Source organism: Erithacus rubecula, assembly GCF_903797595.1.
Source record: "Erithacus rubecula genome assembly, chromosome: 11".
Taxonomy (NCBI): domain Eukaryota; kingdom Metazoa; phylum Chordata; class Aves; order Passeriformes; family Muscicapidae; genus Erithacus; species Erithacus rubecula.
Window position 1 is genome coordinate 16712282 of NC_136663.1, and position 23486 is coordinate 16735767.

General features: G+C 40.0%; 1 protein-coding gene across 7 annotated transcripts in view; it reads left to right on the plus strand.

Moving 5' to 3' along the window:
* Nucleotides 1-23486, plus strand: part of PAX3 (paired box 3) — a 77757-nt gene that overhangs the window by 9752 nt on the left and 44519 nt on the right. Inside the window, exon 5 of one of the 7 annotated variants that reach the window (XM_079315668.1) lies at nucleotides 698-2267. The exons of 5 other annotated variants lie outside the window; for them this stretch is intronic. In XM_079315668.1, the coding sequence (XP_079171794.1) occupies nucleotides 698-1092 (395 nt within the window). In that variant the 3' untranslated portion in view covers nucleotides 1093-2267. Of the gene's footprint in view, nucleotides 1-697; nucleotides 2268-14335; nucleotides 14430-23486 lie in introns of those variants that run through there. One more of the 7 variants, XM_079315672.1, reaches the window with a different exon arrangement.

Sequence of the window (23486 nt, forward strand, 5' to 3'; positions counted from 1 at the left end):
ATAATAATAATAGTAGTAGCTGATGACCTCAGCAATGAATAATGACCTCACCATCAAGCGAGATGTGATATCTCAGCATGCTGAGCATTTTTAGAAAGGTGCTAAATGTTTGACTTTAGGGTGACTTCAAAGTGGAGTTTGCTCTTCCAGAGCTGCTGGGGGCAGCCAGTTCCCTCCTGTCTTGAAGTTGGGGATTTTGAGGAGAGTGCTAATTGTCAGTCTAACTGCAGGCTAATCGTCTGACAAAAGCACCAGTAATATTTCCAGCTGTGGGAAGAAAGGGTGTTAATCTAGCTGCGACTCTCTGAAGTAATATATATACACATCATACCCTTGGCTTGAAATCATGATTTTATTAATGGCTTTGAATGTTTTGCCATCTTAGGGACGCTTTCTTCAGCTTAAGAGACAGCGCCTGTTCAAGCAGAATTGCTGTGGGCATCCTTTCCAGTTTTTCTAATTAAATATGTCTAGAACAAAGATGAATGTTATTTTAGCAAATGTCAGGATTGTTTCACACACAGCAGTCGATTAACTTGATTTGTACCCAAGTCAGCACCTTATTTGGTTGCTTTGAAAATCTTCATCTATTAGACTTAGAGGGTGTCATTCTGGAAAAACAGAAGCAAGAAGCATTGGTTGATTTCGGTATGCTAGGACTTCCCTGAGAATGTGATTTATGTATTTGGCTTTCCAGATTCTCCTGTGATTACAGAATCTGTGATGTCAGTAGGAATTTACCATAATAGACATCAGGCTTTTCTTGGAACGAGCTCTGTAATGTGCTGGGGAACTTCATCCCTGGGGAGCATCCTGAGGTTTAGCGGGGCTTGCTCGGTTGAGCATCAGACCTGCAGCCCTGCAGATGTGGGACACGGTGACAAATCCCGAGGAGCCCCACTCAAAGAGCCTATTCATGTGTGCAGTGCTGCTCACGTGGGCTGGGGCACGCAGGAATGGTGCCCAAATTTGTTCTATTCTGTCTGCAAAAAGTACCCACAGCGCGAGAGTGTGACTTCAATCCCGAGCGCTGCTCCGGCAAAACTCTCACTGAGAGCAAGGATCCATATGTCTCAGTTCAAACGGAGCTAGCAGTGGAATCAGAAGGCAGACAGGGGTTTTAATTAGATAAAAAGCTAATTAGCAATTAGTGCTGTAAGTAAGAGCCAATACCTATACAATTTTTAAAACAAATAATTTTGCGTGTCTGATTTTGAATAGTGATTCTCTGCTATAATATGCAAAGACAACACTTTTATCTAACACTTATTTGGGGAACGTTTAGTTTGATTTGAGTCTGGGTTTACTTATTGATAAGGGTTGGAACAGGGTTTAGGAGAGGGAAGCCAATAAAGCTGATAGTGATAAATTATCATGAGTCCCCAGAGCTGTGTAATAAAACTGCATTGGGAAATGAAGCAGAACTACAAAGTGCTCTCTGGTTAATTTAAGAAGAAATTGAGTGAAACACAAAGCAATAAATCAGAGCGAGCCAGTCAATGTGAATTTCTCCACGTAAATGTCACTTTAAATCCTATGTAGCAAACATATGTGGCCAGAGAAACAACAAAATATAAAAATAAAAATGCAGGATACTTCCAAGTGGTCCCTGAACATGGAGTTCTCTGGCTAATAAAAATGATGTACAGTAATGTAATTCACCACAAGCCCTTGTTTCGCCTAGTGTGAGTGCAGCATTTCACTTTGCTTGCCCTGGAGTGCTCCTGCCCCATGCTGTTAAACTAATTGTTTAAATCACTCCGCCTAGAAAAAAAAAAGTGAAACGTAATGAAATTAAAACTCACTGAGGACACATTAGAGTTAAAGTGTGTCATGTGCTGAGATTATTTAGTTAGGGGAGTTTGATGCAATTGTTGACAGGTTGTTTATTCATCCTAGTAAATAAAGATTCACGAACTATTAAGAAGATGCATATATAACTAGTAAGACAGTAAAAGGCAATTAAGCAGTCAGTTTAATGTCTTATCTTGCTGGTTGCCCTACAGTTGTTTTACAACTAGGAATTAAAATTTGAAAAGAAAGTTTTCAGTGTCCCTGGCCAAATATTGATTAAGTAGTTGTTTGCTGATGCCATTGTGGCACATAAAAAGGCCAGTGGTTCTGCCCCTTGTTGTTCATCTTCCATTGTTGTTGATTCTTAACCTCGGAGATCAAAGGAGGATCATTTCAGTTTATCTGTCTTGGAAAATCCTTCTTTGCTCCTAAACCCGTTTGGATTAATGGCCAAATTGTCCTTAATAAGATGTGAAATTTGAATGGAATCCTTATTTTGCATGGTCTGTTGAATGTATACACTGTATTCTCTTACAGTTTTGTGTTTTTTTTTTTTTTTCTTTAGCATTACTGGAATTGATTTTATTTTAATAATTTTTATTTTTATTTTTATTATATAGTGCATTGAAATATTACTATTGTAGCAGGTAATATACAATGTATTTAACTGAATTTTACTAAAGTTGATTTTGTTTCATGCAACCTTTTTATGAGTGTAGCCTAAAGGGGGGGAAAAAAAAGTTGTTTCTGTAAAGCAAATCATACAAGAGATAAATAGTCCAAGGCTGCCAATAAAAGAAAGGGAGCTTGAGAAACCAGCCCATTTTTCAGACTGGGCTCTCAAAATATAGGGGAGACAAACAAGCTTTTTTGGTCATTTTCTTCAGTTTAAATTTTATAGATTCTACTTGCCACAGCTAGGATAGTTGTGCTGTCCCTTCTCCCAAGAAAAGGGAAGTTGGATCGACAAGGCTGTGCAGAAAAACAAGCAGGAGCCCTTGAGAACAATCAGTTCCTTGTTGCACAGCAGAAGGCTATATTTATTTCAGAGATAGTAGAATGTATCCCACCACATCCTCAGTAGAAGAGGCTGTGCAATCTGGATGTGTTTTCTTGTCATTATGATAGGAGTTTTCATCTGAGCTGGGAGGTATGGGAGTGTTAGCTCCAGGTCTCACTGCATCCACTGGACAGGGAAATTTACCTTCACAAACTGTAGTAAAACTGTTTGAAATCAGAAAGCCTCTCCTAGTGTTGCATGGATTTTTAGGTAGGTGGGTAGGTGGGTCTTCTCTGCTGTTGTGAAAAACAGCACAGTAAAGGATAAGAAAAAATGTTTGAATTGTCATTTTCTAATTCCCTTTCTTAAATACCCTTTGCTTCCTTTCTGTCTTGTTATTGCTGGTTAAAATATCAGTCTGTGTATGCTTTGCAAGTACTCAGCTACTTTTGGAGACATTTTGTCCCAGAGTAAAAGCTATCACTCTTTGAAAGCATTTTAGATACAAATTTCCTCAAAGTCCCTGAACTCAACCTTTTTTATCTACATAGAGCACGATATCCAGGATACCTTTTGATTTTATTTTTTTTTTTAATAGATATTTGGCTGGTTGAAGAATTTCTGCCAAACATGGTCAATGTTTATAGCATGCATGAGCCCATATAAGGACCAGTCTTAAGGATTTTTATATTTATGATATGCCTCACGTTGGATGTCTGATCTAAAAGTGACTGTCGTAATTTCTTTATCAGATATATTGTCACATAGATCGCTGTGGTTTGAATAGTATGAGGAATAAACTGTCTGTGGCTGACAATTCTGCAAGTAGACAGCTTATTCAACCCCTGTCAAATCTTATTCACCTTACTTAAATGAGCAGGACTGTTCATGCCAATATAATCACAGTCTCTTCCTTGTACTAGCCCAGAAAAGCAATAGCAACCACAGTTCTTTGGCAAAATTTGTTAAAAATGTAACCCATCTACCCCCTGCGAGGCAGTAGCACCAACCATACTCAGTGTAACCAAATTGTACTTAAACTGTTTTCCATCTCTGTTTTTAACTGTCCCAGCGAGTATGGAGATGAGTATGGACAGGCTTTATGGAAACCAGGCTAGCAGAGTAGCAGGGAATGCTCCCACAGAAAATCCGTTTTCACTGAAGATGGTGTGGCAGGACTTCCTTTTCATTTTGACCTCAGGGCTGGCTGTTTGATCTGGTGTGAAGTGCTGAAGGGTCAGAGTGTGAGGTGGGGGGATCTGTGCCCCAGTAAATACTCTGACACCTACCCAGCCCCTCCTGTCAGGCTGAGAAAGAAAAAACTTGCACAAACTAGCTGGAAGTTAGGACTCAGCTGGTTTCATGAACAGCAAAATAAGTTATTTTCAGAAGGAAGGTGTTCTAAAAGAAAAAAAAAAGGAATGGAAATGATTCAGCTAAAGAAAATGGGAAGTGAAATACACTGTTTCACAATGAAATCCTGAAAAGTACAGATTTTGAAAAAAACCCAAAAAATCTCTGGAATTCCATTTAGCCAGGGAAAAATCAAGTAACTCCACTGCAGATGGTGAACTGATGCTGTTGTGTGAGTGAACGCTGAATTAAATTATCAGTACTTATACAGAAGAAGAGAGACTTCTATACATCTATATATCTATTTTCTACAACTACTTTTAAGTGAGCAGTCATCAAATCTTAATGGTGGGATGTCTTAGATGGAGATCTACAGAAATTTTCTGTAGAATTTTAACACACGTGGCGCAGAGAAAGGCATCGTGTGTACCTCCCTTGCTGTGTGTGGTGGCTATTCCCTGTATGGTATATGACTTCACTGGGTTCTTTGTCTGTGGAACTGGAAAATAATAGAAGAAAACATTCAGGAATCTAATTAGAAGATTATACAATAGATGTCACAGTTAGGAAAAAGCCCTGTGGGTTCATCCCTACTTTAGCACAGTTGATTTGACCTGCTCTCTTTTAAATCAACAGGCTCAAGCAAAAATGCTCAAATATTTGGCAGCTACATAGAAAACCACACAAACCCCTGTTGCTTTAGTACCCACAACTTGTTTTCCAACAAATACAGTGTTGTCTTTTGAAAACCCCTTAAAACTAACTGCTTGTCCACCTCTTCTGAACAGCAGTGGGACTGGCTGGAGCTGCATGTTGTGTGCAGTGGGGCAGGGCTGGAAGCAGCCAGAAGCATTGCAGGGTCTCAGCATGCTCACATGTCCTGGTGAAAATGCAAAATGGCTGCATACAGCAGACATATTTTAAATCTTTTTTGTTATTGCAATCTCTATGTTTAAAAGTTTCTTGAGACTAAATTGTATTGGTATTTACATCAGAACTGTGCTCTCAGTAGGGCTGTGCAGGTTACTCAGCACTGAATTTGGTCCTGCAGGAAAGTTTAATTATATTCCAGATTTGAGGGAAAAACTCCTCTTTTTCATACTTAGCAAGACCTTATTGTGCTAAACATCTATTTTTGCTGGTAAAGAAGAGACCTGACATAGCCAGTGAGCATAGTTAAAATGCTGCAAGCAGAGCAAATTAAAAAAAGCTGCTTTAGAGAACGGCACTTAATTTTTCTAACATATGATTTAGGAAAAAAAAAAAAAAAAGCAAACAACCCCCCCAGCTCTCTGCTGTGAGGAGCTCTGTAACCAATCTGCTCCATCAGTCCTGGCAGGATGGGAGGCAGTGCTGCTCGTTCCCTCTGATTTCTGGCTCCTCCCTGGCTGAGGGGTATCAGGAGGGGAGGCACACTCTGTCCCCATATACAACATTGCTGTCCTCAACCTTTGGTCCTACAACGCAGCAAATGAAATTTTTGGAAGGACACCATGTAATTTGAATGGTTGTCAAAACTTATACCATGATGGGTGTAAAGGGAGTTTGTCCCCAGGCTGTAAGAGGTCACTTGGCCAAGGAAGAACTTAAATCAGAATTCAGTGTTTCTCCTGTATTGGCAGTCGAAAAGATGGAGTGATGATTGATGACATAAATATTTCTGTTAATCGGACATCAGAGACAGACTTGTCAGCCCTGGTAGAGTAAACCAGAGACAGAAATTTAAAGTGAATATTTAAAAAATTCCAACTCTAGCTAGTAGCTGAAAAAAAAGATCCTCCCAGTGGCCAAAAAGTGTAGGAGGGACTCACCTGCTCCTATTCTTGCAGGAAAGTGACCGCTATCAAAGCAATAGGCACCTGGAGCCGGGTGTTTGGCTGCTGGTTGGCACAGGGACCTGCGGAGCCGCGGGTTTGCAGGATGGCAAAGGGGGAACCCCTTTGGAGGCGCTTCTGTGCGGCTCCTCCTGCTTTAGCCCGGCGGTTTTTGTGGAGTGCCGTGCCCTCGGGGCGCCTCGGGCCCCTTCGAGGGCCGGATCCTTTGGGTGAAAGCCGCATTGTGCCGCTGTGAGTGCGGGCCGGGTGCGGGCAGCGCTGCTGCCGGCGCAGCCCGCTCCTCTCGCTGCCTGTCCTCTGCCAGCCCCGCAAGCGCTTTCTCGATGGTTGTGGTGAGCTTTGAGGCTCCCACGGAGCGCTGTGCTCTCGGGCTGCACACAGATGTGCCGTGTAGGTGGTGCTTGGCACCGGGTGACATTCAGCACTGCGGTGGGTGCCTCAGGTCCCGCTGATTTGGGCTTTCTGCCCCTCTTGCACAGACGGGGAAAAGGGGCTGCCCAGGGCATCTTTCCACAGGCTTTAATTTCCTTCTCACTGGGCTGTGGTGAGTGTGGTTCTGCATCTTTGAATTGGGCTAAGGGGTCTTTTTTAATTCCTCTTTCAGGTAGGAAAGAGGAGGGATCTTGGTGACTAATATGTTTATAAGTAAGTGATACCCCTATACAAACAAACAAGAAAAAAGTGGTTATGGCAAAATTGGTGCTGGAAGAGTTGGCTTTAGTTAGAAGGGGAACTGGTTGGAGTAGGTACAATTTGCTCTGTATTTCTTGCAGTGATTTCTGCATTGCTTGTGCCTGGAGCCAGCTGAGATAGGACTGCTTGCTCCTCCTTCCCAGTTACTGGTCTCTGCTGCTCCTCTGTGGTTAGATTTTCTCCTTGTTTCTGTGGCAGGGTTTTTTTTTTTTTTTTTTTTTATTTTTTTTTTATTTTTTTTTTTTTATTTTTTTCTGTGGCATTTTTTGTGTTTTGGTTTGCTTTTCTTTCTTTCTTTTTTTTTTTTTTTTTTAAAGAAATGGGACCAATGATATTTTCCTCCCTCAGTGGTATTTCTAAATGTCTGGTGTCCAGGAATCAAAAGTGTTCCATAGGTTCAGCTGTCATTGTTCATCTGCTGAAACTGCAAATCCAGATGGATTGATACTTCAGAATGAATGTTTGTGGCTAGATAGGATTGCAGCCTGTCCCTGGAAGAATACTTGGGCTTTCAGCTTTTGGGTTTGCAGAGCTGGGGAACACCAGGGTTGTTTGCAGAGGGGTCAGTGGGTACCCTCATGGTATGGACCATTTAACTGACCAGGTGCAGCAAGCCCTGACACAGAACAGCAGGGGTGTGCTGTGCTGAAGTGATAAAGACTCTGCACTTTTATTTTTCAGTAGTTTTACTAGTATTTTATTAAAGCTAAAGCAGATCAGTAGCTAGTGTGGTCTGGGATTAAGTCTGTGAATCTAGAGGCGTTACCTCAATTTACACTGAAGCTCTGAGCCACCATGTATTTACTGGAGTACAGCAGTAATTGATGCATATTTTTTGCTGGTTTTGCTGAGCCTCCTATGAATACCCTCCAATTCTCTCAAATATGTGGTGTGAAAAATCTATTCAACAATATATGCAAATAGTCATTGGTTCCAAGAAATTATTTAGTGTTTGAAATTTATGTGGTTGTGACTGGGCACCCAGGTCTTGCACTGGTTTATCTTCTACAGCTACTCTTATATTCACTAAAAATGTGTATTTCCTGGATAACTTTTAAAATATTTTTTCTTCTTTTAAAATTATATTTATTTTTTACTATTGTACTTATTAAAACAGAAACATGTACTGAGCAGGAAAAGAAGGCAAAAATCATGCTTTAAATATTCTTTTGTTGTACATTGCTAATGTTTATAGTTCAAAACTGTAGCTTTCCATACTTATGCAAAAGAATGCATTTCTCAGTGGTGGGATTTTGTTACACAGACTGACTAGAGATGAGCTACTTTGGTTTGATTTTAAACTTCTATTAAATGAAATCTGTAATTTATTTTATAAGCATTCTTCTTGACAAAGAGAAATAATCCAGCAACTTGGACATGAAGTTATAAGTTAAAAAACCGGGGAGGCAGTTGCAATTATTAGACTGGCTTAAACTTGTCAACAAGTCTTAAAAAAAAAAAAAGTTTTTAGATTTGAAACTGCAGTACAACTATTAGTAAGGCAAGTTTTGATTTTTAGAGTTGGCAAAACAAGTATTTTTCACTGATTTCTAAAATTTCAAGGAAAATTATATTGTTATTCCTTGAACAGTAAATTTATAGGTTTGGTTTTGTGTGTTTTTCTTCCTTCTTAGCACCACTAATTCCTCTAATTAATAGTGTCAAGCATGTGAGATTGCCCATAAATCTGAAAAAAGGCCTATTGAATTTAATAGTAAGACTTGCATTGTCTTTAATGAAATTTGGTCAGACCCTAAACAGAAAGGTTTTCTTCTCGTCTCTCTCTTTGTTTTTTCTTTTTTTTTTTCTTCCCCCCTCCTCTCTTTTCCTTGAGGCAGAAAAAGTTTTGAGTTTTTCTGAGGAAACTGAGGAATTCTAGCATTCCTGGGCATGAGAGGAGAATACTGATTAGAATCAGGCAGAGAGCAAGCAGGTGCTGAGCATGTTCATTGCTTAACCCCCTGCCCTGCTCCTGCATCCCTGCCTGACCCAGCGCTCAGACCCTGCAAATAGCAGCGAGTTGCCAGATGTTGGAGATGTTTTCAGCAGGGTGATTATTCACCAGGTCTCGTCTAAAATCAGGGAGCTCCTACAATGGCTGTGTTTCATGTTTAAATCTGGGCTGGTAAGCCATTGGAGACAGTACTGAGGGAAAATACTGTATTTCTGGGAATGAGGGCTGGCTGCTCTACACAAAAAGTAATGCAAAAAACTAACCAGCAGAGTAGATTGCTTGAGTGACAGAAAGCTGCTTTTTTTTTTTTTTTTTTTTTTAATGAACAAAAAAAAAAAAAGATTTTATGGGTTAGAAACATTGCACCCTAAAAGAGGTGTGTTTAAAAGTGAAGACTCGAAAGCTTTTGTCTGGAGAATAATGCACTTGGGGTAAAGAGCAGCACAATGGAAGCCTTTTCTTCCAGTTATGTATGGACGAGCATCAGTCAGCCAAGGAAGAACTTCAAAGGCCAATGTGAAAACTTGCTAGGCTCTTTCATTCCTGACAGGTTCTTCTTGAGGTAAGATGGGGAGAGTTGTTTGTGCTGGGAGCTGGAGCTTTCCTCCTGTAGCAGGGGATGTAAAAAATCATGTGCAAACTGAGGTATCCAGCCTCAACTATCTCTGTCTCCAGTTGATTTGCCTTTTTGGAAGTTACAAAACCATCCCACTTCATGAGTCTTTTATTGCTTATTCATAAAGAAGTCTCAAATTCCACCTCTGCCTTGCTGGAATGGCACCGTGCCAGATGGAGGAGGAAGATGATCCATTTCTCTGCCTCCAAAAAATGCTCATTATTCATAAGCTGTAACTTGCCTTTAAGGTGGAAAAACAGCCCCAGTGTGTTTTAATATGAGTGGTCCAAGTGTATAGCTGCTATGTATTGAAGCAGCAAGAGAACTTCATGCCTGCAAGTATGTATGGAGAGTGTCAGTGTCAGGGCTGGTAAAGGAGATGCTTCTCTGGTATAGGAATGAGAAATTCCAAATAGCATTCAGAGAAATCTCTTCAACTTGACCTTATATAATAATTTCATTTTATGAATTTTAAAATACTTTCTTTTGGTGACAAATTTACTTATGTTAAATACTAGTCTAGAGTAATATATTTAATTTTAAAAAGGAGTTTAAGGAGCAATTTTAGTGTTACCTGTGAGGCTGTGCTCTGGAGGCACTCCTGAGGTTCAGAGAATGGACACGTAGGATGTACTGAAAGTGTTTGTGGTGCAAGCCTGGATTTGGCACTTCACTGCTGCAAAGATGAGGCTGTGGGATCTGTGTGTGCTTTCTCTGTGTTCCTGCCCTGATCATCCAGCTCTGCCAGACTTAACATTTGAGTCCCTTTCCATGACAGCCCTCATTCATTTAGCTATGCATTAGGCAGGGAAGAAGAACCAGTAATTATGAGCAAGCTGGCAATGCTGTGTTCCAGTAACTGTTTCATGGTGTGTTTGAGCTGATGGCTGCAAGAATGGAAAATAAGTCTTTGGGATGATGTGGAAGATCCCTGTTTGCATGCTCTGTCTCTTGGCTCAAGCCTGCTGTACGTGCTCAGGCACCCTGGGCTTCAGTCAGTCAGGCAGTTTGAAGGAAATGGGGTTTCTCTGAGGGTTAGGTTCAAAATAAATGATTTGCCCACAGCAGCAGCAGCAGTTGTGATATTCACTGGGAGTGCATTGCATGACTTATCTAGACACAGTCTATGGGGCTGCTTTGAAGCTATCAGTGGAAGATGACAAAAAAAGCCAGATTAGTGTGGGCTGGCTTAAATTTTCTGACTGAGTGTTTGTACACATATCAAGGAAAAATTCTGTGAGTGAAAAAATAGATGGGTTACCACTGCGTGAATGATTTCAGGTGAGTTCAGCTTCACTGCTGAGAAAATTTCATTTAGAATTTTATTTTCTTTCAGTATAGCCCAATGCCATCTAATTCCCTGAAAATCAAGTCTGTGAACATTCACTTACAATGAATTTTATCTTTAATTTTAGGAAAAGAGTAAAAAGAAAAAATAGGATTTAGAGCTGTAAACAGGAGAAAAGTCTTGAATTTGGTAGAGTGCAGAAGTTTTCAGAAGGGAAAGAGGAGCATTTTGGATTTTTGTCATGCTGTGGGCTGACAGTGTTAGACCATTAGTAGAAATCAGGTTATTGCCCTTGTTTTGCATCAGCAGTACATAGCTTAAAACATTTGGGAAATGAAAGAATTTGATTCCCACTTTTCTAGAATGATTTTAAACTCTTGCAATGTGAATGGAACTATTTTGACCATGATAATGTCACTGTAGTTTCGTCTTCAAAGTTCTTGTTTTTATAAAATAATAAATGTCCTTTGACTTTCCTGCTGGAAAAATTCTAGAAAAATTCAGGGTGTAATTTTTACCCTTCCCCAAATTTAAAGCAGTCTCTGTGTGCTAGAGATTGAGATGAGGAAATTTAAGGACCAGGAAAGACTCCTATTTTATTGCCACTTTTCATCAGATTCATCAGTCATCGAGTGCCACAGGCACTTGTAGAATGAGTCTTCACAGGTATCAAAATAGAATACAAACTTGAAAATTTGTCTGACAAGTTTCTGTTACACAAATATTCAGATAAATTCATATTTATATGTCTCTGCCCTTGATTGCATGGGGAGGAGAGCTGTGTAAAGAGCTCACATCAGATTCAGTACACATAGACTCAGCCATTATCTGCTTTTTCCTATACATTTATGTAGTTGCTGTATATCTCTGATGTAAATTTTAATAAAAGAACAATTTTTAATCTCCTTTTGTTTATTTTGATGGGTTGCAAAGAGTAAACCAACACAATCTATTGTCTTAATGACCTGTGGAAGGAGCAATAATGGACTGAGGAATTACAAATTTGTACTTTCAGGTTTTCCAATAAACTCTCAGGAAATATTGCTACAGTATAGAATATGTTTTCAGATCAGATCCTGAACCTGGCATCAAATTAGAGTGGTTCCTTTGTTGAAGTTTCTTGATTTCCATGGATGTAAGAACAATCTCAACCTGGCTAATGCATAATTTTGTAGTTTGAATAACTGAGGACTCTTTCCTGAGCAAGGGCATGTAGGATGTACTGCCAGATATTGGATTATTTGTTATGTAAGGTCAGGTTATTTTTCTAATTTTTCTTTGGGGAAAATAGTTGCTCTTTATAGAGAATCTTGTTCTATTTTTAATAGAAAAACAAGTTATGGAATCAACAATAGTGTATTTTGGGAAAAATTTGGAAGATTTCTGGTCCCTTTTAATACTTCTGTAATAAGGTGGTAAAGAGCACTTCAGTGTGATGTATGTGCCTATTAATATCAGTCTCCTGAATATATTGTTAAGGAATATTGCAGATTTTGAGGAATGATGCTCAGTAACTTCTGCTCATTCTGTGTGTGTGTGATGTTTCACACACATTCTGCAGAGACACATAAACTAGGTCTGATCAGGCACATTGTTTGTGCAGCCAGAAGAAATTAATGCACTTGGTACAAAAGATGAGTTTGTAACTATTTAAGCAAAGCTGTACCTCTTTTTATTAGTAAAAGAATGCAAATGGAGGATTTTATGCATATTAAGAAACGTTTCTTTTACTGCTCAGAGGGCTTGCTGTCAGCACCCATTAAAGTTTCCAAATTAAAATAAAAATAAAACAAACAAGCAGAGCAACAAACAGCCACCTTCAACCCTTGAATTTCAAACAAAAGCAATCCTACAAATATGCTCTGTGTGGTAGATAATTTAGTAATGTAGGTTATATCCTCAAGACATTCCTTTGGCACCCCTCCATGTGAGCACTGCTAATATCCTCTGAGTTACTCTGTGCTCTTGTCTTTGTAAATACTCTGTGGAGGTTGTGCTGCTCTGGAGATCTCAGAACAGTTTTTTCTGCTGGGAAGATACGAGTCCATTGGTCATGAAACTCTGTCAAAACATGACAATTATGGAAACATTTTGTTCTAAAGAAAACAAATGGAAGAATTCAGGCTACATAAAATCATTCTTTCCAACATTTGGCAGAACTAAATATTTTTGTTTGTTAATTTTAAAATTTTGTTTGTAATTTTAAAATTTTTAAAATTTTTATTCTTAGAAAGTGAAGACTAAAGACCTGATAATTATTATTCTGGTTTGAGACAAAATTGATGTAATTAAAAAGAATTTTCCTCTGGAGTTTTCTACCTTTGAGAGATATTCGTATTTCTCTTAAGCAGAAGGGAAACAAATGCTGAGATACTCGAGTTCTTTGGGGACAGTTACTCTACAAAGTGTCCCTTTGAGGGCTGACTGAGCAGAGATGTCAGGAGCAATATTTTCACTTTCCTTTGCACACCAGGCAGGCAGTGGTTTGCACAGGTCAGGCATGTGGGATGTGCAGAAGTGGGCAGGGTCTCAGGGGGAAGCACAGGAGGGATTTTTGGGGGTGCTGAGCACAGGGAGAGCATCACCAGGGCAGGCAGGAAGGATCCAGAGCATCAGCTCTGACTGCCCCAGCTGGGATGGACCCTCGAGGAAAAAAGAGCCTGGCTCAGCAAGCTGTGAGGACTCATCTGCACCAGAGAAACAGATTTTCCCCACCCGTGCAGTGGTAGTATTGAGCAAATTTGGTTTGCACTTAGCTTAGAGAAGAGATTTGTGCAATAACTGTATTTTTTTTTTTTTTTGTTGGTTTTGCAGAGTTTTCTTAATTTAAAATTGCAGGAGCTGTTGAGGGAAATAGACAACTTAGCAGCAAAGCAGTTGATTAAAACTGTGCAGTGGTTAGAAATAGAGACATGAATATTAAATCTTTTAAAGCTGCTTGGTGTATAAGCTGAGCTTGATTTGGGCTGCTTCTTTCTCCCTTTAGCACTCTTTCATTTTTTCATTCTTTTGTCCACTTGACACACAGCCTCTCTAAAGTGGTTTTGCAGAAACTGTTGGCATGATCCCTGAGCAGTTTTTCCATGGAGCAAATTGCTCCCCCGATGTATAGCCTGGGTTTTAATTAAAAGATTTATCTACACTGTTTCAAACAGATGAAGAAATATCAGTTGGTGTGAAGGTGTGGGTGGAAAAATGGTCTGGAGCTGACAGTACTGAGCACCTCTGTGGCTTTTGAATGATATGAATAAAAAGGTTTGTGGGAAAAAGGATGTGGAGATTTTTTGCTTTTGGAAGATTTTTGGGGCTGCCAGAAGTTTTCAGTGGGGTTATATTCAGTGCCTTTGAAATTTAAATATAGGTTGAGAAAAGAGTTTTGTTGATTAACTCAAGTTATGGGGGCTGTCAGTCTTCTGCAGGGGGGAAAAAAAGGGAAAGAAAGGTGTAACTTTAAGCACACACTGATTTGTTCTTATTACATAACAAAAGTCTATTTCTTTATCATGTTATCATTCAGTTAATAAAAATTAGCTACAATAACAGCATCAACTTAGAAACCCCTCAAAGTCCAGGGGATTTTCTTTCACAATGAACATGAATACTGTTCAGAAATACAAACAGTCAAAGGATAACTTTAGGTCTGAAAGAGAAACCTGGCAAGGGTAATTGAATAAGCCTGGATCTCCTGAATATGTCATGGTGAGTGCAGTCAACATGTCATAATTAGGTTTATTGAGGGCCATTCCAACAATCTGCTTCTATTCTTCCTGCCTTATTGTCCACAGCTAGGCAAATAGCCAGGGGACAAAAGGAATCAAGTGCTGACAAAACATGAAAGAGGAAAAAGATTTAGCTGCTTTTATCAAAGAAACTGAGAAGGACTTTGTGTAAATAAAGTAAGTAACTGGCCATCCTGCATTTAGGCAATGCCGTTTTCATTAGAATTAATTCTTGACATATTGGAAGAGTTCCAAGGGAAGGATTTCTACTTCTGACAAGTTTAATTTGTAAATTAAAAACAGTTGGTTAAACATGAGCTGCCATCAACAAAACTTAACTAAAGCCATACATGGTCAAGTCCTAAGCAGGTGAAAAAGAGAATTACTTTGAAAACAAATATTTCCCAAAATTATGCAAATTCTTATTACTTCGTAACAAATGTTTTCTATTGAGACCTTCAGCAGATAGCTGTTTGGGAATCTTCTCTGGATCCTGCTTATTTTGCTATTTAAATCCTGTTACCTTGCACAGTACTTGCTGCTTTATGTTGGATAAGAAAAAGTGACCTCAAGGTTTTGGGATCTGCTGGGGTCTAATAGTGGAAAAAAGAGTGGGGCTTATATAAAATTCCTGTGCTTTGGGTAATAAGTAGAGAAGAGCTTTTCAGGTAAGTTTCTCCTGCCTGTCCTTTAACTCTTTGAATGGTGGTGATTCAAATGATGGTTTTGTTTGGGCTCAGGGTCAAATGAAGTATTCTCTGGCTTCACACATGGTAGTTTGATTAAGACCATCTCAGCACCACCATCCTTGTCTGGGAGCTGCTCCTGGTGAATCCTCCTCTTACTGAAGTTGCTGTGAGCTTCTTGTTGCCTTAGTGGGGTAGGATTTGTCCTTCTGGGTTGAGCACAGAACAGATGATATCAGAGCATGTGCTCTGTTGAGATTAAAGAATTAACATATGGTCACATTTTCATTCTTTTGTACAGCTTTTAATTTTCCTTTAGGAAAATTAGCTTGTGTTGTATGTGTGAAAACTAGACACTCCTGTTCTATAACGGTCTCAAGTGTTTGTTTTCTGAAAGATTTGTCAGTGAACATTTCCAGACTAAAAACCTCCAAACCCTTTTGCTAATTTAGCCTTAAGGTTAAGCAGATGTAGTATGAAACTTGTAGGGAAAAAAAAATTTAAACACACATAAATCCCTTTCTTCAGAACTTTAGAACGTCTTGATATTAAATAGGAAGACTGAAATTTATGAAATAAAAATTCAGTATAGAAAACTTCATAAAATGTGTCCAAAATCTTTTGGTGCTTCCAAGGACTCTGTGCAGTCAGAATTAGCAGCTGTGGGAGAGCAGCTGTCCTGCAGAGGAGCTGGAAAGTTTCAGTGATTTTTAAGATTTTTCTTTTTGTTTATTAAAAAAAAAAAAAAAAAAAGGCAAAGCCCCCCAGATTTGGTTTAATTGATCTTCTGTCCAGAAGCATCCTGGGTTCTTAAAGACAACTTAAAAGTTTTGATGAAATGTCTGGCAGCAGGTGGGGCTTGGGCAGAAGATGAAGGAGGTTGTGCCCATCTGCATCAGGCTCTGCATCATCCCCAGGAATGGTGGCACTCTGGGTAGCAAAGAGCAGATTGTCTGACTTTGGGGACTGTATTTCCACCCACAGGACATAGATGGTAGGGAATGCTGTTCTTTAAAGTCTAAGTTGGCTACTTTCAGTCAGTTCCCTGAAGATAAGATTAGATTGTGATTATTAACTTCTAAAGTATTTTGGTTTATTTTTTTTCCCCCCACCCTGCTTTTTTTTTATTTTAATATTGTTTTAATTATTTTTTCTTTTTAGTAGCAGTAATAGACCCACTGGCAGTATTAAATTACTTTGTATAGGATTTACTACTGAAGTTGCAGAAAATAAAAAAACTGGATAATCAGACTTCCAAGCATGGTGGTGAAGCTATTCAAATGAAAACAAAAAACAGAAATAATATTAAAAATGACAAAAAGCAGAGAATAGCTGAATTCAGTTATCACAAAACAGTCTTATGGTGTTTGTCATAAAATTTTCAGGACAATATTGTGCAGGAACATGCATGCCCCAGGCAGTGCTGGAAGGACAGCTAATTGTAGGGGAGTGGGGCTGGTGGTGTGCATGCCCCTGTCCAGTGTGAAGTGGTTTTTCTCTATGAATGCCTCTGTTCTGCTTTGTATCAGCCATGAACTGATGTAATACAAAACACTAAGAAATCCATTTGCTTATGTTTCAAATTTTATGGTGGTTCTTGATAATTCAATAATGATAATGACAGTAATAAATGGTCCCTTTGGTTCACAAAACATAGCGATTTATCTATGGTAGTGAATATGTGAGATGGCTTGACTAATATTTTTCTGGTTTGCCCAGCATTAGGCTATTCTAGAACCATTATTATCCTAATACTATGTATGTTTTATATACTGATAGAGGCTGGAGTGACAGATTGGACAAAACACAGAATAAATTTAATAATAGGGAAATCAATTTTTTCCCCATTTCAGGGTCGGAGGGCCTAATGTATAAGGGTAAAGCAATTTACCAAATTTTGAAAGATGGAAAGCATCTAAGCTATTTGTTTTGTTTTATTGGGTTGATTCTTAACGTGTTCCAAATGGAAAGTTTAGGTATTCTTGTTGGAGACTCGTGCTGTAGCTTTGCATGTGTAATTTATACATTGTAGTCAGGAATTATTGTGACAATTTGCTGTATTTCTATATTTGTGTATAATGAATAGGAGCAGTTTGTATCAAAGATCTCTACAGGCTGCAAACCCCACTGTACTGCCAGTCAAGAGAGGACAGTCTGTGTATGAGGCTTGTTTCAATAATGTAGTAATTGTGAAAATTGGTGTGTGTGTAGATTTGACCCTTTAGTTGTGACCTGATGGGGGTCCAAATGCAGGTGTCAGCTCCTGTACTGGCACTGTTTGCCATGGGTGAGATCCCTCATCCCTCCTGGTGAGGCTGGGGCTGTGCCAGCCTTGGCAGCCCCTGCTGTCTGTACCTGAGCCTCACCTGTGCCTTGTGGTGGCACCAGATCTGCTTCTCTGGCTTCTGTGGGGCTGTGCATGGAGGAGGCTGTGGGTGTGTGATGCAGTGCTGGGAGCAATGATGAGTGTATGGTGCAGTGCTGGGTGTGTGATGCAGTGCTGGGTGTGTGATGCAGTGCTGGGTGTGTGATGCAGTGCTGGGAGCAGTGCTGGGAGCAATGATGAGTGTATGGTGCAGTGCTGGGTGTGTGATGCAGTGCTGGGAGCAGTGCTGGGAGCAATGATGAGTGTATGGTGCAGTGCTGGGTGTGTGATGCAGTGCTGGGTGTGTGGTGCAGTGCTGGGTGTGTGATGCAGTGCTGGGAGCAATGATGAGTGTATGGTGCAGTGCTGGGTGTGTGATGCAGTGCTGGGAGCAATGATGAGTGTATGGTGCAGTGCTGGGTGTGTGATGCAGTGCTGGGTGTGTGATGCAGTGCTGGGTGTGTGGTGCAGTGCTGGGTGTGTGATGCAGTGCTGGGAGCAATGATGAGTGTATGGTGCAGTGCTGGGTGTGTGGTGCAGTGCTGGGAGCAGTGCTGGGAGCAATGATGAGTGTATGGTGCAGTGCTGGGTGTGTGATGCAGTGCTGGGAGCAGTGCTGGGAGCAATGATGAGTGTATGGTGCAGTGCTGGGTGTGTGATGCAGTGCTGGGTGTGTGGTGCAGTGCTGGGTGTGTGATGCAGTGCTGGGTGTGTGATGCAGTGCTGGGAGCAGTGCTGGGTGTGTGATGCAGTGCTGGCTGTGTGATGCAGTGCTGGGTGTGTGATGCAGTGCTGGGTGTGTGATGCAGTGCTGTGAGCAGTGCTGGGTGTGTGATGCAGTGCTGGGTGTGTGATGCAGTGCTGGGAGTCCCCCAGCCTGGAGCTGTCCCTTGGGAGCAATTCTCCCATCTCCAGCCTTGAGCTCCTGCCATGTGTCAGGCTGCTGCTCAGCCCCTGTCCCCACTGTCCCCACAGCCTTGCTCTGCATTGCACAGCAGCTGGGAGCCATTCCTGTTCTTCGAGTGGAGGTGGCATATAAATGATTATATCTACGTGCGCTGTGATGCAGTTTTGCTTCCAGTGCCCTCCCCAGGCTGTGATTTCTAGAAGAGGAATTCGAGTGGGGCAGAATGTTTTATGTCGACAGCTAAGAGTGTAATCTAGCCTAAGGGACAGAGCTGCCTGTGAATATATAAATTAGAGTGAAATTAATAATGTGAAGTATGGAAAATATAGGCAAAATAATTAGCTAATATTTTTTGAAAAATGTGTTAGAAACAGAAGAGCATCAGGTGTTAGAGAAGCACTGCAGTAGTGGTCTTTGACATTAAATGAAATAAATCTCAGAGTTAATCCAGAGTTTTGAGGGTCTTTACTAGTGTTAAAACAAGATTGCAAAGCAGGGTAGCTCAAAAAACCCCATCCAAATTTCAGTAGTACCGTTAATTTAATGCAGTACAGTTGAGCAGTTTTCTAGCAGGCTGCTTGACATATGGCTTTGTATACTGAATAAAAAAAACAATTTAACCATGCTGGTGCTGGCAACCTCCAAGTCTCTTCTGTCCCTCTTCTGCAGCTGAGACATTTTCTTCTGTTGCATGTTTTCATTTCTGTGCTGCTTCTCTTCGCTTCACAAATGCAAGATGTTTTTCCAGAGTTTGTCAGTACTGAATTTCCAGCTGGATGTTTAAGGTCAAAGTTCTGGTGAGTAACAAAGATTCTGATCCAGGACTGTGGTGATGAACACTCTTGCTAAGCAAGGCAGGGGTAGGGTAGCAGTGGAGGAGTGAGTGAAAAAAAATAAATCCCAGGAAGTGTTGGTGAGGGAAAGTCTTGTGACAGGTTGCACACAGAATTAGGCTCGAATGGATGCAATACTAATGAGAAACCCTTTTTGAAGAAGTAGGGCTAAAAATGTGGTCTGTGTTTTTCCAGGTTGTTTGTACTCCTACAGCCTTCTTAGTTATGGGAGATAGCTGCACAGTTCCTGGTGTGAATGCACTCATAAGTCACTTTTACACTCTTATGAGTATAGCTAATCCTCTTTCATGGGGGAGTAATTCCTCTGCAAGGAAACAACCTTGTATTTGTTAAGTAAATTATTTCTATGTAAAGAGAAGTCTGAGTCTATAAATAATAAGTCAGAATATATAAAGAGGACACTTGGGAACTTCTTGTTTCTGTGTACTGACATTGTGGCTGTAATTATATTACATTATATTTTATGTTGAAGCTTTGCATTTCAATTTTATATTCTTACTATTTTAAAGAGAAAATAGAAGACTTCTTAGGCAGAATTAAGAAATTCAATAAGCTTTCCTAGTGCAGCTTCCTAAGTCTCAAATAATCAAAACTAGCAAGTCAACATAACAAAGTCCTCAAGTATTGTAATTTAAAACAAAATATTAGAGACCTTTAGGCAATCAACAAAGTTGAACATCCACACATTTTAACACAGTACTGAATTAATTAGAAAATGTAAATCAATAATAATTTAAGTAAAGAATTTTTTATTCCCTAGGCACTAAAATGTAAACTACTGAATGTGATTTATTTCAGAAAAAAAAAAAGCAAAGTTAACTTGTCGATTCCTTTTCTTTATAACCCTGGAAAGAACAGTATTAAAACTATTTGTTTCTTTGGTCTGAGTCTAAGGGTGAAAGTTTAAACCTCAAAATGTTTTTTGTGGAGGGTAAGGGGAGCAAGCAGAGACTGAGCTTTTGCCAAGGGTTAATGCCTTATGAGCACAATGGGATGTTGATGCTTTTTTAACACATTCAGCCATATTAAGTTATTTTCTGTTGCGGGGATGTTTGCGTTGTTTTTTATTTGTTTACTCTTGTTTGTTTGAACTAATCACCACTTAAGTAAAAGCCTCTCTGCCTGCCCTGCCTCCTCTTCACCCAGCATTTAGCCATGGTGACCAGTCAGGCATAAAAACGTGCTTATCTGCAAATGAATGGCAGCTCTTTGCTTCATTAAAGCCTCTTTCTCTTCTGGCACTCGCATTGTGACCCTTTGATATTAATTCAAAGGGCAATTAAAGAATGCGGCCCATCTTTGAAGTAGAGCATTCAGGGCAAGGAATGGGATGAACCTGGGACTCTGATGGACTGTGCACATTCAACAGGCCTTTTCAAGGCAGTTTGAAGTGACTCAAAGAAAATGGGCAGGAGAAGGTCAAAGAGAAAAAAGGGGCTAAAGAAACAGTCTGTATTTGTTCGAAGTATTAGCCAAGCAAACTGCAAATAGCAACAAAATGAAACAGTTAATAGAGCAGCCAGACAGAGGCATGTCAATCACTTAACTTGAACAGCATTGGGCTAACCAAGGCTTCAGTCCACTGTGTTATCTAATTATCTTGGGAAAGCCAGTAGCTGGAAGTAATAGTATTGTATTTCTTTCTGCTTACTGCTCAGAAAAGGTGATAAATACTCACAGCTTCATAATTATTCAACATATATACATAAAGAGTGGTGGGTTGGTGGATTGTAGGCAAGCTGCTAGTAGAAAACCAACAAAAAACCCTTCTCGATTAACCTGAGATGCAGAATGTGAGCATTAGCATGCTAAAAAATCGTGTAAGGGTTTGCTTGTGGAGCGAGCTGCGACACGCATGGTTTGCTCTGGAACAAACCTTAAAGACAAACACATTTACAAACCTTGGAGCGCCGTTTTCGATCTTTCCTCCAAATACAGTTTTAAACCACATATAGTTTTAAGGGTCAGACTTTAAACCACAAGAAACAATGAGATTAAGAGCCAAGACTGCAACTCTCCTTACTTAGCACATGCTGTTGTACCTAAGCGATGTAGCACACATGGTATGAGATTCCTGACTTATTTTGCCCTAACAGGGTAAATTAAGGACAAAGTTTCACATTTGCCTCACAATTTTTTTTTTTTTTGTATTGTTGGTTAAATTATCCCCACGGGGCTTGATTTTCCACTGGCCTGAATTTGCACATGAAAAACAAATACATGATTTTATTTGCCCATAAACTGGATGTGCCCATAAACAGGCATATTTTAAAGGCCTGGCACAAGAAAATATTCCTGAACTTATCTTCATAGTTGCATTAAATTGTCAAATTATGGGAACAAGGAAATAATAATGAATTTGCAGTGTGAGAAAAGTGCTCTGGCCTTGATCCAAATGATGCAGAAGATTGTATAATAAGACATGAGCAGAAGTGTGTGGCAAGAACCCTCTTGAAATATGTGAAGTTTTGCAACATATTGAGCTACTTGCATCTTAAAGGTGCTTTTTCGGTCCTGATTTTTTTTTCTTTCTGTTTTTTTGTCTTTTCTGATGTGAATGGATTTTAATTGGAAAGAGTGGCTGTTGTTTTGTCCTGGTTAAATCTGCTGCACAGGTTTGCATCTGTCTGTGGGTGCTGCAGCGACCACCTTTGTGTAAGTGTGACTTCAGTCTCCAGTATGATCCTCTTTGGTGGGATCCCACTTGTGTGAACAAGCTGTGTAGCAAGATTGGGTGGTACACTTGGTTTAACATGGTAAAGAATTTGTAGCAAAAAATGCTCTACACACATGAAATGGACAATATACAATATGACTTAACGCATGTTAAAAAAATACTCCATCAACAGCTGGTAATGGTTTACTGTGGAGGAGAAGGAAGAAATAGTTTTTTGTTGCTGTTGTTGAGAAAACAAAAGCATTGGCACAGTCAAAAAAAATCACTTTTGTTGAGATCTTGCATGCTAAATTTTTACCAGAGGGACTGTTTTTTTTCCTGGCTACATTGCACCCTCCTTTGAACTTCAGTCTAACAAATAATCTAAAAGGCTATTCAGTGTGGTTGTGCTTGTATGAAGGGTTCTGCCATCATACAAGAAGAAATATCATATTTTCTTTTATAGTGGCCACTGCATTTTCTTTTTTAGGAGCAGAAAAAAGAGGAATTCTTGTATATGTTAGGCATAGCACTATTTTGAAGTTACACAGTAATAGAAAAATGGCACAGTGTGAATACTTCACTGTCTAAGAATTCCAGCTGGAATAACTGTACAGAACCAATGACCTTTGTTTTATATGTGTCCCTCCTGATGTCCATGGGGTCTTATCTGTAGTCTGTTTATGTTAAAGCCATAAATTCAATTAGTCTGGTTTTAAAAGGTTCTCCTCTTAACAGGAGGGATAAGAGTTTATAAGGATCCCTCTGAATATATCAAGACTGACAAAGTATCATTTCATCAGCTGAAAATAGAGAGGATTTCTACAAGAAGCACTGAGCCTTAGCTCGTGCAAGCTGCCTTGCCTGTATCTCCAGCTGGATTTGGACCAGGATCTGTGGCAGTCCTGTTTGGTGTAGTTGGCTAGCTGGGCTGTTTTCATCATCTCTCTCCTTTGATTTTAAGCTGTTTCCAATATTATCTAAACGTCTTTCTTCTGCTGCAAATGGAAAGTGCACTGTTCTCCGTGCCTGGGGTAGCTGTGTTTGCCTGGAGCAAGGAAAGGCAGTGCATGTCCCAGAGGGGTGGTTGCCTCTCCTGCTGGAGAGCACACTGGTTTAATAGGCTGTGCCAAGGTGAAACTGGGAGAGAATGACTGAAAAAGGAAGCAACAGTCTTTCTGTTGTGACCAGAGCAAAAGAAGTATGGCTGGAGTGAGTCAGCTGAGCTGACAAAAGAAAGGCGGAAAGCACTGAAGCCCCATGATGTGTGTTATCTATTATTTGAACATACAGCAAACCACTTGGGGTTTGAGAACCCTGTTCTGTGGAAACCTGGAGAGTTGGGGTATCTGACAAATCTCATTCACATGAGTTTTGGGGAGTTTTGTTTCCTCTTTGGATTTTGGTTTCAACCAAGTGAGCCCTGGCTGCAGCACGCATTGGTAGGACAGGTGCTGCAGCCAGGGCCTTGCTTGGAACAGGTTTTCTTCCTTTGTTGCAGTGGTCTCTACTTGTAGTTTTGTCCTACAGAAATCCATCCTGATCCAAGGAAGCCATCAAGCCCCAGACCCTGAAAAGGAACTTTGTTTAGGGTATGTTCTGTTTTGGAAGGAGGAATGAGCATTTTTGGTCTTCTCAGACATGCATAAGGATTTATTAAAAACCCCAATCCTTATCATTGCTGCTTGCCTGGTAGAGTTTCCTAGATGCTGTGTGTGTGACTGAGCCCCCTCTGTCCATGAGTGTGCTTTGAGCCTGGACACTGC